A 16381-nucleotide genomic window follows, 5' to 3' on the forward strand; every position below is an offset into this window, starting at 1 on the left:
ACCCAGCAGGGCTGGGGCTGATGTTCCCACTCACTCCCCCTCCAGCCACTGCCATAAATCCAGCCCCAGAAGCAGGCACCTGAGGCAAAGCTGAGCCAGTCAACCAGCTCCCTTCACAAACAGTTATTTTCCTGCAGTTTTATATAATTGGATTTTAACAATAAGCATGATTTCATTTTTTTCTCTCTCCCCTTTTCCTTCGCTGCACATCGTGAGACTTCACAACGAGGCTCCTGCTTGGAGCTGGCAGAGACCTTTCCAAAGCTGAAACAGAGCTCGTTCCCCCTCACCCGTGGGGATGGAGCAGGGAGGGAGGAGGTGGAGTGGGAGCAGCGACAGGTAAAAATAACCATACTTGGCCTGATGTTGCTCCCAATTAAGCCAGTGGGAATTTTGCCCAACTTCCGAAGCAGCAAGACCCAGACACACAGAGAAAGTGCTCTGCTGTATGAGCAGCCTAAGGATGGCCAGAGAAAATCATGGATATGTGAGCTTCTTCTCCTTATTTCCTGCTGGTGGGAGTCTGAGCATCCCTGCCCCGGGGCCAGGCACTGCAGAGGCTGCAGGCACTCCGAGGGTGATGATCAGACCCACAGCATCACATCTCCCCTCCTCCAGGCACAGTTACTCCACACAGAGACTGGGAAGGTTTTTTGTTTTGTTTTTTTTTTCTTCCCAGGAAGGGTTTATCTGCTCAGACAGTTTCACATCAGCTGAAACTAAAGTGTAAGTGGTTTTGGGGAGGATATAGAAAGTGTTGAAGAGCAGAAACATTTCATTCTGACACTTTCCTGAACAAAAAGCACTCTGCCTTTTCACGGCATCGCAGTGCCTTGTGAAACCAAGTCCAATTTATTTTTAAATGGGAAAAAAAGGAAAGCCCAAACTGAGAACAAATATATTTCTGGGGACAAATATGATATTGCATTTCATCCTGTCTTTAACACTTTACTCCCATCTCCGGGCTTTGCCAATCAAATGAGAATTCAGCCTTTTGTGGTGCTGTAATGGAACATCTTTCACAACCACCTTGAAGCTGTTCTGCATGAGGTTGGGCATAGTTCACCTTCACACGAGCCAGCACCTGACACCAACAGCGCTTGAACGGATGCAAACATTTCCAGCTCACATTCAAACACGAGTCACAACTGAGAGCAGTGAGAACTGCAGATAACACAAGGTTTGAAAGAAAAAAAATAAAAGGCATTTCGCTGCTTGTCTCAAGACCAGCCCAGCTTTCAAGCCCACAGGGATGTGAGAGCTGGGTGAGGCTCCTCGCCCTGGGTCAGAGCCCATATTGTACCAACAGAAAGATGGAGATTATAATGTTCCTGCTGGGACTAAAGAGTGTCAGGCATCCCCCAGCACAGCACAGCCTCACCAGTGAGGAGACAACACCCTTCACCCTGCCAGCATTCCCAGGAAAACACTCTCCATTGTGAGGTACTACCTCGGAGCCAGGGGCCACCCACACCCAGCCATCACTGGAGAAGGCAGCATCCACAGGAGTTTTCCTGGAATAACATTTCCTGACAATTTTAATGCCATATGTACTTTGGAGCCTGGCAGTTTAAAGCAATTAGATCCAGGCTGGGAGCTGCAAAGTATTTCTGTGTTTACATCAATGTTTCAAAGGTACCAATCCACTACTCCCAGCACTTTACACACAGGATTGGCACGGGGCTCTCACGTGGAATTGCTCTCTCCAGGAGCCCAGCAGCTCGGTGAGAAGCAACCTGTGGAGGAGAGAAATGGAAACCAAGAGTGAAGCAGAGCCACCCCACCGAAGCCTGGATTTCCATCTGCTTGTCCCACACTGGGGAAAGAAAAAAACACCACCAAAAGGTCAGGCACCAGCTATACCCTGCAGTGCTGTGGATGCGAGTATTTTTCCCAGACAGATGGTGGGAAGGGGAAGAGCGAGGAGGAGGAAGGAAGGGAACAAGTTCAAGACAAGCCTCTGAGATCAGCAAACTGATAAAAATATCCTCACAGTGCCTGGCAGCACAGAGGGACCCGGCCTGGGGGTGAAGGCAGGCACAGAGCGTGTCCCACCCCGTGCCACAAGCTCACACTGCTCTGTGCTCCTCACCCCACTCCCAAAATCTTCTCTCTGGCATTTTTTCCTGCATCTCCTCACGACTCCACCATCCTCCTTCCCATCTCTCACACCCCCTGACAACCCTGGCCACTTTTCCAATGGGAGTTTTTAGGTTTTCCCTTCCATGCTCAATTCTCAACACGTCGAGGCTGGGGAAATCTTCTCAGGCTGTAAATCCCTCCCACACCCTCGATGCCATCTGCAAAATCCAAACCCCTTCCAGTGTTTCCCATGGCTGCTTTTCCCCCCAGTTTTCAATTGCTCTGGGGATGAGATGAGAAAGTTAAGTTTGCTCCTCAGTTCAGATGAACTGAGAGTATTTATTCAGCCTTCCTTTATCAGAGATGCAAATCAAACACTCCAGTTACATATTTTAACACAGTGGGGTAGAAAAAGTCTGATGGAGAGAAAGCCATAGAGGGTCTAATGTATTCACTGGAGCTAAGGTGGAAAACTGAGAGACTGGTGAAAAATTATTAGCATAACAGGTGCCATTGTCACAAAAGTGACAATTTGAAGACAAATCCCCCAAAATTAATTCCCTAAATATCAGAGCACATCATTAACTACATTTAGTCCCTGTTTTATACCAGCTCTGCAAAGGAGATTGGAGAGGAGGGGGAAGGTGGATGAAAGAGGCTCCTTCTCCCAGACAGCAAGGAGTTGGTTAATGGCACATTAAAATGGAAATGGAGCTTGGAGCCAAAGCATGTCCCATGCTGGGAAAGAACAGATGCCACCACAGTGTCAGGGTGAGAGGAGTGGGACTTCCTTCCAGCACGGACCAGCAACAGCTCCTCTGTGCCCCAGTTCCAGTGCTCCTGCAGGACTGGTGGCTTCAGCTTCCAGCTGGGCTGAGCTGCAGCCCCCTGAGCCAGAGCCTGCAGGCACTCAGGCCCTCTGAGCCAGCAGGGTCCCACCAGTCCCTCAGGAACCCTGAAGAAGCTCAGGAAAGAACTGAGGGCCACCTTCAGCAGCGTGGGAGGATTGGTGAAGGTCTGAGGATTGCTTGGTTTGCCATCAGCACGGAGCCTGCAGCTTCCATCCCCATCCCAGGGATTTGGGGATGCTTGTCCACCTCCACAGCAGGGTGGGCAGCTCCTTCTCCTCTCCCCACATGTGATTCTCACACAGGGACATGCTGAACCCAGGGGTTTTAGAGCTTTTCTTTTTGGTTTTGTTTTTTTAATAAAAACAGCTCATTGGAGATCAATTTAGCTTTTTAATACCTTTCAGATAAGAAAATCTGCTGCAGCAGCAATTCTCTCCCTATCTTAATTAATTTCTAAACACATCACAAGCTGGAAGTGCATGTTTGATGAATCTGGTTGACCTCCTGGTGCAGAAATGATGACACAGATGTTGTGCCTTCTTCACTACCTCATTACTCATGTCACACCAGGGTTTTTTTTTCTCCTATTGAGCTGGCTGACAGGAGCTCCAGTGCTGCCATCAGCAAGACAAGCTGCAAGGAGCCAGAGGAAGGCTTGAGCAAGGTTTTGCATCTCTGGAGAAGCCAGGTCCACTGGTGCTCCAGCGATCCCACAGGACACAGCAACATACAAGGGAGGGAACAGAATCCACTGGGAAGTTTTGCACCAAGGAGGACAAAATACTGCAGGGTAAGGAAATGAGAAACCCCACAAAGAATGGCCAATCTGAGGGGAATGCTGGGGCTGAAGGAGCCCCAGTGGGGATGTGCCCAAAGCCCACAGGATCTGGAGTCACCCCGAGAGCTGTTTGCTGGGGACAATGGGAATCAGCCCAGCTCTGAAAAGGGTTTCAGCCTCCTCTCCCCTCCCATTCAAGCTGGTACAAGCCCAGTTGCACTGGAATGATATTATCCACCTGTGGGAAGGAGAGCAATCATAGAATCATGGAATGGCCTGGTTGGGAGGCAACTTAAAGCCCATCCAATGCCACCCCAGGGACACCTTCCACTGTCCCAGGCTGCTCCCAGCCCTGTCCAGCCTGGCCTTGGGCACTGCCAGGGATCCAGGGGCAGCCACAGCTGCTCTGGGCACCCTGTGCCAGGGTCTCACCACCTCACAGGGAAGATTATTTTCCTAAAGGTGATCACAGCTCCTAAAAGCTTGCTTGCTCTTGGAGATTCCTCAAGGAGCTGGAGAGCTGCCTCAGCCTGAGGCAGCCCCAAGGACGGGGCCCAGGACACGCCAAGGATGCACTGGGGCACAGGATTCCTCCCCAGCTCCACCTCAGAGCAGGATGTGAAAGCAGAGGGAAGAGTTTAAGAGCACAATTTACACTCAGCTCAGGGGCTGATGGAGCACAGGACCAGCAGCTGATCATTAGGGAAACATCAGAATGTATGGGAAGAAGAAGAAAAAAGGAAACTCCACAAATACGAGTTGAAGAAAACCCTCTGGGAGACCTAGAAGGTAGCAGGTAACTTGTCTGCTGCCAGCACAGCCAGCAGAAAGTGGGCATTAAAAATAAAAAACAGTAATTTTTTTTTTTTTATAAAGCAGCCTGATGAGGTCTGGTCACCTTTTACTCCAGACACCTTAGTGGTCCCTTGCAAGGTGATGGCATGAGATGCAACAAGGCTTTTCTCATGATCACTCTCCAAAACTCCAGCTTATTTCTGCTGGAGCAGAAGCAGCACAGAGCACATTTCTAAACCTCCCAGTTTGCAGGGATGGTCCTGGCTCTGCTATCCCATACTAGAGAGATTTCTTTTTTTACTGGCATCACTCACAAGAGAGGAAATTCCATCAATCCACCAGCAGGATGGGATGGGGCTTTGCTTTCTCTTCCCAAACCTGCATCCCCACACTCACAGGGTACAATGGCCCTAGTGATGTCTGATCAAAAGGTCAGTGCAGAGATAAAACCTCTGTCCCACCCCTCCACCCCTCTACCCCTCAGGGCCTTACAAACAACCCCTTTTTAGCCAAACCCTCCAGACATGGCCCAGGGCTGCATTAGCACCACACAAAACAATAATTAAACTGCGACACAAGTCGGTGGGGAACAACAAAAAGATAAATCTCTCTTATGTTTTGTTAAATTCAGCAATTTACAAGGCTGGAATAATTAGTGGTTTAAAATGTTTTGACACAAGCAGCCCCAATAATCATGATAAATCATATCAGGCATATGCCCAGATCCTTGAAGTGACAGATGACAAACAGAGCAGTGACAAGACGCTCCATCACACAGGGAATCATTGAGTTAATGGAAGAATTATTGCTTCTGAAATCCACTCTAGTCCCATTGTGGGGGACATTCCAATTTATCAAAGCCAAATGAACATTAATTGCTGCAGCCTGGTAAGTTTTCGAGCTGCTGTGACCTTCATTGAATTTTAATCCAAAACAGATAAGATTTACTTCCACACAACAGGAAACAACACAATTAAACCCAAATGACAGCTGAGATTATGGTGAAAAAACACAACAGGCATAATGACAAAAATATTGATTCCTTTCTACTTGACACTGTGCTTAAAAAAAGGGTAAATAAATAAAATCTTGCATTTGCATATTTGTTTTTCGTTTTCCTTTATCCCTTCTTTTCATTTGGGAGACAAATTTCAGATGCTCAAGCCAAGAGGAAATGGGTGGCAGAGAGTAATGGAGACTGAATTCCCTTTAACTGCAGTAATTAATGTTATGTCTCATTGGGGAGAGATTAAGAAAAAACAGTTAGGAAAGGAAAAAAAATAAAAATTAAGTATTATCTTGCTGTCAAAGATGCCCTTGAGCTCAGGTAGGGAGGCATGAAGAGGGTGACAGTCAGTCAGGGCTTTGCAGGGGTAGATGGTGGCCACAGGGACCATGGCCCTGCTGCACTGGGAGCAAACCAATCCAAACCAGGAAGCCATGGACTGACAGCCAGAATCACTGGAAGGAGGAATAAACCCAGGATTTGCACCTCCCTGGAGCCCCCGTGCAGCACAGAGGGGGTCTTGGCTTTAGAGGCAGAGCAGGAGCTCCCAGCCAGGCCATAAACACCTTCAGAAATCCAACCAGCTCCTGGCTTGGAGATGTCTCACTGCCCAATAACTGTGCCAAGTGCTCCCTAGGAGAGGGATTAACCAGATCCCCCAGGCAAACCTTCCCCAGCTCCTATAAATCACCTGCAGCATGAGGACAGAGGTAAAAGCAAGTGTTAGAGCTGCTTCAAGGAGATGAAGGAAGCACTTTGCCATGTCCCCTCCTGTCCCCTGGGGAGGGATGCTGGGCTGATGATGGACAGGGCACACAGAGCCTGAATGCCAAGGCAGCACTGGGGTGGGCTGGAATCACAGCAGTGATGGTGGTTTAGTTCATGGAAAGCACACAGAGACATTGGGCTCCGTGGTAGGAAGAGGAAGGAAAAGTATTTGGGAAGGAGGGCACAGGTTGTATCCTGAGGCAAAAAGGGATAAGGACATAGAGGGTGTGGGGACAGGAGGGGGACCCAGGGCCCCCAGGGCCCCCCGTACCAAGCACAGCACAGCCAGGGAACCCCATTGCTGGGGCAGGAGAGCTGAAGTGATGGGGGCCCTCTGGGATGTGCTCCAGCAGGGGTCAAGAAAGGAAATAAAGGACGGGGAAAGCAGCCCGGGGGACATGGGTTAAATATTCCACCCAAGAAACAAATAGCTGTGCCCATTTTATTTCCCCTGCAGAGCTCCATGAGGCCTCAAGGAAGGAAAAAAAAAAAAAAGGAAAAAAAAAAGGCAACCAACCAACAAAACAGAATCATCTTTGCTGGTAACTCAAAACTTGGCTTGGGTTCACTTAAAAAGTTAATGAACCTTCTGAAAAATCTGGGCAAAGTTTCAAGCCTGTGCTGCAGTCCTGACCCAGGGAAGGGATCTGCAGGGTCCTGCCTCCCCAGGGACACATGTGCAGCCTAGACCCCATCCCAGACCCAGATCCATGCCCAGGACCTCAGCTCCTGCTGCAGGGAATGTCAGAATTTATAAAGACAGTGGAGTTACTGCTGATTGTGTGTGGCAGGAACAACTCCTTCTCTCCTGTTGCTTTTGCAGGAGGGAAAAGAGGTACAGAGCAGGAATTAACTCTCATAACAAAGCCATGGGTGCTCCCAAGCCACTGGCAAAGCACATCTTCCCTGGCTAAACTGGGATTAGAGGGCAAACCCATTCCTGTGACATTCCTGTGACATGGCCAGCAGTGCTGTCAGCCCCATCCCCCGGCACTGCTGCTCCCCCATTCCGAGGTGCAGCAAAGGAAGGCTCTGGCCAGGAGCTTCTCAAAGGAACTTTCAAGCATCCACTCACTGCAATCATCTCTTGTATTTTAGAGATCATCTTCAGCAAGAGCTGAGGACCAGGACTGAATCTCTCCCTGCTACAGAAAATCTGCATTTCAAGCAGGAAGCACCAGGCTGCAGAGAAAGTGTCACCCCACAGACACAGGACAACTCTCCAGGGCTCAGGTTTGCCCACAACAGCCAAACATTCCCATACTCAAACCTCCTGCCAGGGATGGAGCTTTTCACACCCACACATGCTGCACTGTTTTCTTTCTTTGTTGTCTCTCACTTACATTTTCAGGCTCATTTTCCAAGTGTGAATTTCTAACCTTTTCCCCCTCTCCAGCACCCCATCATATTAACAATTCAGCAGGACATAAAAACATTCCCTATCCAGCTCAGTAAGATGCAGCCCCCAACTCCTTTCCCCTCTGGCATCCAGCATCTTATCTTGCCCAACAGCCTTAATGCAAAGCCTCTCTCCCTTCTCACATGTATTCACTGCCAGATCTAAAGCCCCACTGATGAGACACTCAAAAGACCAGATTTAAGTTGTAAAAGCCATATAGCTGCTTGTTCAAATTAAATATATATATATATATATATATATATATATATATATATATATAAAAAAAATAAAATATTTGTGCAGCCATTGTCTCTCTTCCTCCTTCCAAAACTAAGGTCAGAAGCTGTGGAGATGACCCAGAATCTAAGAGATGAACAGGTTCACCTTTTGCAGGGTTGCTGTGTGGGATCTTCAGGCCTTAAAAACTTGCTTTGGCAAATACGTGGCATGCACACACACTGGATATACCAACCTAACTTCTTTTTTTCTGTATCTTATCCCAATGGGATTGAAGGGACAATACACTAAATCCCATTTTACAGATGGAGCTCTAAAACACGGAGGAATCATGGATCAGATCCAAACACGTAGGCATGCACCTCATATGATACTGAAACTTTAAAAGGCAGCACAGCACATAAACAGTGCATTATTAAAAGGTCACAAACACCCCAGATGGAGACATTCAAAGCACTGGATCATCTTTTTACTTTTAGGTCAGGCTTGTCCTTTGCAAGAAATGCTGCAGCCCTTACTCACTTCAAAGAGAAACTTCAGCTTCAGAAAGAAGTGGCCAAGCCCAAAATCTTGCCTTTGCACAATGCCCAAACACAAAGACCAAGCAGAAATACTCCACTGGCACCTCACCACTTTCCAGCACAGAGAGGAGGAACTACAAGGATCCTTGTTACCCTCCCAACAGCTTCTTCCTCACACTCTTTTGCCTTGTTTCATTTTCTCAGAAGATCAAGCACTCTGTTGTTTTTTGCTTGGTTTTCCTGGCCAATTCAAACACATTTCTCCCTGTCTGAAGACCCAACCAAGAAGAGACACCAACATCTGCAAACCAGACTCACCACCCTGCTCCTCACGCCCCTCCTCCAAGGGGGTCCCTCCATCCCCACCAGCAGCTGGGACTCACCATGACTGAGATATGAAGGATGTGCATCTGCTCCTCCACGATCTCCGAGGGCTCCTGGAGGCTGGGTGGGGTGGCCCTGGAGAGCTGCTCAGCGCTGCTCATGGACACGTGGAAGTAGAGGGTGCCATTCTCCAGCCACTGCTGCTTCCAGTGCACCAGCGAAATGTCCGACACCGTCCCCGACATCTCTGCAGGGACACAACACACAGCTCAGGGTCAGCTTTCTCCACAATGCCCAAAGGTGTTGTTCTAAATTATCAAGGAAATTGGGATTTTTGAGCCTTACCCCCAGAACTGCTTCTATTTAATTTTAGCTTCTACCTGTTACTTTCCTTATATATGAACAGAAACGTTTGTCTTCTTTAATAAAAATCAAGGGGCTACAGAGTGCCTGGGGATTCCTAGAGTAGGAAGGCAAGGACAGCAAATCACACAGGATGCCCTAAACCTCCTGTGGCTTTCCCAGGAAACAGGCTGGAAGGAGTTCCCAGGGAGCTTTAGCCAAGCCCAAGGGAGTTTCATGGCTCAGGGAGGCCACTCAGTGCCAGACAAGGCAGTGTGCAGACACCAGTACACATTTTGCTGGCATTTACAATGGAAACCTCCCTCCAGCCATGAGGCAGCAGCACAGCTGTATTCAATAGGGACACTCTCAGCACAGACTGTGAGCTCCAGCAACAAGGGAAAACCTCCAGGCTTGACAAATATCTATTGACATTGGAGCTGCACCTGTCAGTCACCTTCTGCAGCTTCTGGTGGTTTTACATCTCACCCAATCCTGATTTACAGCACCCTGGCAGCCAGGATTACAGCACACACCACCAGCCTTCCCTGACCTAAGGCACTGCACTGAATTGGGGGTTTGGAGACCCCAAAGGGCACCCCCAGACCTGCAGACCTGTGGAGGCAGCAGCTCCCAGCCTCAGCTGCAGCTCCTGAGTGGGCCAGGAGCACTGGCAGCTCCACAGCTGCCCAGCACACTGCACACAGATCTCTGCAGAGAATGGGTTTGGCAGCTTGGCAGCTGAATCAAAACCAAAAAAAAAAAATACTAGTACAAAATGAGCCAAAATATTTCTCCTTCCACCACATCTTTTTTTGTGTTTGTTTTTCCATTTCCAGTATAAGCAATGGGAAGCAAGACAGGTCTTCTTAGTCACTGGGCCCACAGCTTCAGCAGCTTTGAGGAAGACCCAAATCCAATTCCCTCCTATTTGGGGAGAGACCAGGTGTGACAGCCCCTGACCCCCCGTCTGCAGGTGTGTCTGCCCCAGAACAGTCAAGAACACAGGCTCAGGTAATTTTGGTACCTCAGAGGGAACAGAGACAAGGTTCTCCTCCTCCACCTCCTCCTCCACCTTGGCTGCAGAGGGTCAGTGGGGAAGACAGCACTTGCTCCTCTGCAGGCAAAGCAGCCAGGGAATGCTGGTGGCATTCTGCATTTCATTACTCTGAGCCCAGCTGGGCAAAAGCACATCCAGTTCCAGCTCCCAGTGGAGAGGAAGGAAGGACCAAGCCCAGCTGAGGCTGTCCTGAGGGGCCACCCACACCTTGCAGGACACAATGCTTCCACAAGACACCTGGGAGGTGAGCAGCCACTCAGGCTACAAGACCAGGCACTTGCACTTCTACAAACCCAGCCTAACAAAAAAACCTCTCAATCCTCCAGGAACAGTTTTTCTCACCCCTGAAATCAATATATTTTCCAGGAGCAAGCTCCTGGCTTCCCAATGTGGATCAAAAGAGAGCCAGCCAAGCTCTGATGGAGAAGAGCCCATCACACCACAGGTCCTGCAGGGCTGAGGGCAGGGCCAGGGCCACCCCATTACTGCCAGATCCCTGATTCAGCACTCACTGGTGACACTCCAAGCCACCACTGTGTCACCTCAATCTCACCAGAGGGGTTTGCTCATTGCCTCTGCCCCCCCAGCACTGCACCTTCCTTATCCCCAAACCCTGTGCACACCTGAGCACTCAGAGAAAAACCAAACAGCTCCTGACCACACCTGGATCCATCAGGAGCTCACTCTTGTGCTTGGGAGGGGGTGCACGAGCTCCCTGTCACATCCCTGTCACTGCCCTGACATCCTGCTAATGACCCTTCTCTCTCTGACAGAAAAGGCTCTTTGCTGCAGCAAATCAGCAGCAAGAGGCTCTTGCTTGTACTCTGGGAACTGTAAATCACAGCAGCCCTGCAGCTCCTTCAGGACCTGGGAACCTCATGGAAAGAATCCTGTGTCTCTCCCCTCCAAGCAAAGCTCAAGCAGAAGGTTTCTTATTGCAGTAAAAATAAGAATAAAATGAGAGAAATATCAAGGCTGCTTAATTGCAGTCATCTTCCCAGCAATACTTCAAAGGTCTGTACTGAAAAGCATCTCCTTGTCTAATTAAAATCAAAACAAATGTTACTTTTAGGAGCAAAGGCACTCACTCAGCTTTGCAGCAGAAATCCAAGATCTTCCTCAGAGGCAAACAGGCCATGGGAGAGCAGGGAAGCATCAAGGGAAAGACTCTGTTATGCAAAGCCATAATCTTAATTCTGTCCAGAGGGACAGTCACCCACAGGAGGGGATGATTTACAGTATTACACACTCATCACACACATATCCTGCAGCAGACCTTTCCTGAAGAGCTCAGCAAGGAGGTTATACCACTCAGCCCACAGCACAGAGCACGTGGATGCCACCAGGACCCCACTGCTGCAGTTCCAAAGGCTACATCACATTAGGGAAGCAAGGAAAAATCCTCCAGGGTCAACCTTTCTCCAATTTTTTTCCCTTACACACACATTTTTGCATGGGATGTTTAAAAGGATCACAGAGAACATTTCTCAGGAGTTCTGAAATATAGGCAATTTTTTGGATTTTAGCCTAGACTGAAGATAAGCCTGTTTCATTTTCAAAAGGTCTCTTCCAAAAGTAGAAACTTCAATTTAACATTCATTTCACAATTTTAAGCAAACCCAGCAGCCAGGAAATTTGTGACAAACACGGACTTGCCAAGCCTGGGTACCCATTCCCACACACTTATAAACACTTGTGTGCTTAAACTTTCATTTCAGGGCACCTGGTTATTACCCCAGCACCCCCAGGACACCACAAGCCTTCAATCAGATTCACCACTCACAATAAAAATATTTCAAATAAAAGCTTTTTCAAGCCCTGTAGCTGCAGAATCCCTCAATCCCCAAACACAAGGAAGTTTTTTGGCCTTATATACCTGACACTAATATTCCACTGCCTGTGTTTCACTGGACACACATTGTCACTCCACTATCTGCTGTAGTTACAGCAGTGAAAACCCATCCATCAGCCAGAATGTAATAGTCTGCAGCAAGATTGCCTGTTATCAGAGCTTTCAAAAGCTTTTGGAACAAATTAAGGGCATTCCTGCACCAAAACTGAATGAGATACAGTTAAGGTTTTAAATGTGCAGCAATGGAAAAGCACTTGTGGTCTGTAACTGTTAAAAATCTCAGTATCTAGTGGATGGGGAGCTATCAGATGGGGCTCAAACAGCCCTTTGTGGGTAAAACACCAAGTAAAACAGCCAAACAGATCATCAAACATCTGCCATGCCACCTTCCTACCTGCTCGCTGTGCTCAGCAGAGAGGAGACAATGAAAAAACAAAGAGGATCCTCCTTCCCCAGAGGAGGCAGCCAGACTTCTCCCTTCCCCTGCTCAAAGACCCCAGGCAAGCACCAGCTCCACCCCAGAGCAGGGGCCTGAGGAATGTCCTCTCCCCAACACCAGCACATATCTCTCCCCTCCCAGCCTCTCCAAACCTTCACAACTGCCATCATCTCCCACCACACAGCTCAGCCAAGCCTGTGTGCAGCCCCCACCAGCTTTTGGTACCACCTGGGGATGGTCTGAAAGTAAGAAAAAGACACACAGAGCATTTCTGCCTTTTCTGCTCTTCCTTAAGCTCTGTGCCTTACACAACTTCCACAGTCTTTAACATTTTCCTTGGAAATCAATCATGCAATCCAAACAAAACTCTTCCCAGGGCTCAGCCTCTGACCTGGGCTCGTGCCCATCTGCAGGTCACCCACCCAGGACAAGACAGGGGACAGCAGTGACCACAGTAAAATCCCTTCCAACCAACTCTCTAATCCCCTTTTTCCCTTTGCTGTTGCTACAACCCTTTCATATAAACATTTCATTGAAATCTTCAACTTGTATTACAATCAAACTTAAAAGCAAAGGGGACTAAATGCATTTGGTTGGGAACCAAGACGATTCCCATAAAAGCAGATTATGCTGACATGATGAATACAAAATGAAACAGCCGATATTAAAGTTGCAGGATTGTTACTCCATGCCTTCAGGCTCCTGGACACCCTACCCATCTCCTCCCTCCTCTCTCCCTCGGTCTCACTGAAGCCAGGGACAGCCTTTTCACCTCTGCCTTCTGCAGGGCAGCCTGCCAGGCTTGAAACATTCACCAGCTCTCCCCAGCCCGACCTGATGCAGTGCCTCGACATTCACCGCTTCTGGGGAGGCTGCAGCCCTGCCTTATCTGTCATGGTGTTTTACAAAGCCTGTGTTGTATTTAATTGGCTTGTTCTTGCTAATCTACCATGATTATTGTATTTTTATTTCATTCTTGAAGGCCATTATTAAAATAAGCCCTTTTGCTTAGAGCAGTTCATCCCCACAAGGTTCCCCGCCCCCAGATATCCAAACCCTCCTGGTGCTTCCTCCCGGCTCCCCAGCACTGCTCAGACCTGCTGGGCACCTTTCCTGTCAGCACCAACTGCTCGGGGAGATGGGTGAGGAGCCACTGAGTAATTTCCAGTGTACAGATCCAGGCTCCTCTGGCCTTCTTCCTCCCCACCTGCTCCATCCCAGCAGGAGCTGCACCCCGCAGCCAGGCTTCCTCATCCACCTGCACAACTCAGCATCCTAGCCTGGCAGAGGAAAAGCTGGAGATTTGGTTAGTGGTTGTATTTCCTTTTAGAGAGACACAATTCCAGCTTGTGCCCCCTTCTTCCATGCCCCTCATCCTGCCACACCATTCCATCTGCTGTTCCTCCAGGGGCTCTCCTGAGTTAACGTTCTCCAGAGGCACCAACCTCGGATAAAGTGTTAGTTTAGAGATTCTTCAGTGCTAGCTACCACTTATGCTAATAAAGCAAATTTATGCAGAAAGTCATAAACAGAGAGCTCTCCCCAGTGCCCTTGCCAGCGCAGGATTGCTCCCTGCGGAATAGATTATCACACTCAGTGCAGACTAGTTCCAAAATTACTCTAGAAATGGGGCTTCCCCCATGCTCCCAGGGGGGCTATTCTGCAGTCAAACAGGCCCTAAGAGTTCTAAGAGTTTGGGTCTTTTGGTGGCAATATGGTGGAGTTTTTTATCCGAATCATTAGCTCAGGTTTTTTTATTCCCTTCCCCTCCACTCCTGTTCCTTCCCTTGCACACCTCCTCCCCTGCTCCCCCCTCACAGAGCTCCCTGGGGCAGCACACAAACGCAGCTGCAGATCATAAAAAGTAATAGAGAAGCTCAGAAATTTAAGAAAGGGGGGGGAAAAAAAGAGATGACAACCTCTCTCTGATCATCTCCTTTCACAGCCCCTGTCTGTGAGAACACAGTGCTGCACCTGCAGGGCATTTCAGGGGTGGCTGTGCATGGACATACAATCAGGGAATGTTTTCACTTAGAAAACCCCTCTGAGATCACCGAGTCCAGTCGTGATCCCAGCAGTGCCAAATCCAAGGCATGGTGCTGGAAGGAGGAGGGCTAGAGACAGACCCCAGGTCCTGGGGTGGTGCAAGGGGGGTCCCCCTGGCACCAAGTGCAGGCTGGAGCACCCTCTGCATTCACTGCCAGCAGCACCACACACCTGACCTTGGATGGGCCAAATAATATTACAAATCAAAGGCGACTCCGACGAGAGGAGAGAGAATGATGGATCTGACTTTATCATTAGAAGGTTAAATAATTATTTTATTATAGTATGTATATTATATTTAAACTGAATCTGCTTTGTACTCACTTTTGTTTATAACAGTACAGAATTGCACTCATCTTTTGATTCTCTCGTGACTGTCCCGTGACAGTCATACACACTCTCCTGGCCCTGACAGGCCAAGGGAACAAAACACCCTCACTTTGGGTAAATAACCTTCATATTGCATTCTACTTTGCACAGCAAGTGATAAGAATTGTGTTTTCTCTTTCTCTGATGTTCAGAGAATGTGAAACCCAGAAATATTCCTGGGAAGAATTGTGCCTTGCTTTTCTCTATGAAGAGAATGTGGCAACAAAATGGGAATTGCAGTAAAGGGAGTTTGGCTGTTTTCAAGCTCTGCTGGAAGGACAAGAACAAGCAGCTGGGTTCAGGCATGCTCCTGGGACCAGTCACCTCAAAACCACAGAGATGTGGGAGGAACTGAGCTGCCACCAAAGGGGTCACAACAACCAAAGCAATGTGACTGAAGGTGAGGGCAGAACCCAAGCTCAACAGGAACCCAAAAAACAAGAAAACCTCCTCGGTTTGGATGGAGAGCTTGCAGTCTGCATCACCCAGGAGATGAGCCAGGGTGTGCAGGGAGGGCAGAGTCAGCCCCTGCAAACTCTTCAGACAACCAGAGGGTTGGGCTGCTCCAACTCAGCTCTCTTGGTCTTAGCTCTGGAGCTTTCTGTACCATCCCCACATCCCTTTGGCCTTTCTAATCCCTGGCTTTAGGGTCCCTGAACACATCAGGGAGCAGATATTGATTTGCCAGTGCTGCCCACAGATCTGAGTCTGATTCCAAACCCCAGAGAAGCTCAGCACACCGTGTGCTCCTGCAGCTGCTTTGATTGCAATTCAGGCTCCAGCACATTACCCTTATTTATAATGCCAGGGCTTCCGTGTGGTGCCTCAGGCACTCTGAAATTATTACAGGGACCTCTGATTTTCAATTCCCTTCTATTCAATTCCATCTTCACCTGTCAGCAGAGGCTCCCCCTGGCCCGTGGTGGGAGCCAAAGGCAGACAGTGCTGGAATCTGATCTTGCAGGAATTGCTGGCACATGGATGAGAGCTGAGTTCTCCGTTGGAATGAGAAGCACCAGGTATGGCAGAGCAAGGGGGAGAGCACTCCTGGGTGAGGCTTTCTCAGAGAGAGGAGACACCAGGCTTGGAGCAGCACCAGGGGTGCTCAGCCACAGCCCCTCCAGGGTGTGATTGGGCACTGGAATGGTCTGCCCAGGGAGGTGGAGTCACCATCCCTGCATGTATTTAAAAAAAGCCTGGACATGGCACTCAATGCCATGGTTTAGTTGATGAGGAGGTTCATAGGTTGTGCCGCATTCACATTCTCTGAAAAATCCCTCCACCCAGGATTTTTCTCCTGGGAAGCTGAGAAGCCTCAGAGAAAAAGAAAACAATTCTTATCTCATTTGCTTCTCCTGTGTTGTGCTCATGTGGAATGTGTTTGGAGATTGTTCACCCACAGGTGATTGTTTCATTGGGTTCTGCTGTGAGTTGTTTTCACTCTTTGGCCAATCAGGGCCAAGCTGTGTCAGGACTCTGGAGAGAGTCACCAGTTTTCATTGTTATCTTTTT

The 16381-nt window shown here is 48.7% G+C and overlaps 1 protein-coding gene across 2 annotated transcripts in view; it reads right to left on the reverse strand.

The window, feature by feature from the left end:
* The window catches only part of ASTN2 (astrotactin 2), a 319347-nt gene that overhangs the window by 257435 nt on the left and 45531 nt on the right, over positions 1 to 16381 (reverse strand). For both annotated transcript variants that reach the window (XM_064393831.1, XM_064393833.1), the window contains exon 2: positions 8821 to 9008. In XM_064393831.1, coding sequence (XP_064249901.1) covers positions 8821 to 9008 — 188 coding nt within the window. The remainder of the gene's footprint in view (positions 1 to 8820; positions 9009 to 16381) is intronic.

This window comes from Passer domesticus, chromosome 18 (genome assembly GCF_036417665.1).
Source record: "Passer domesticus isolate bPasDom1 chromosome 18, bPasDom1.hap1, whole genome shotgun sequence".
NCBI classification, from domain to species: Eukaryota; Metazoa; Chordata; class Aves; order Passeriformes; family Passeridae; genus Passer; species Passer domesticus.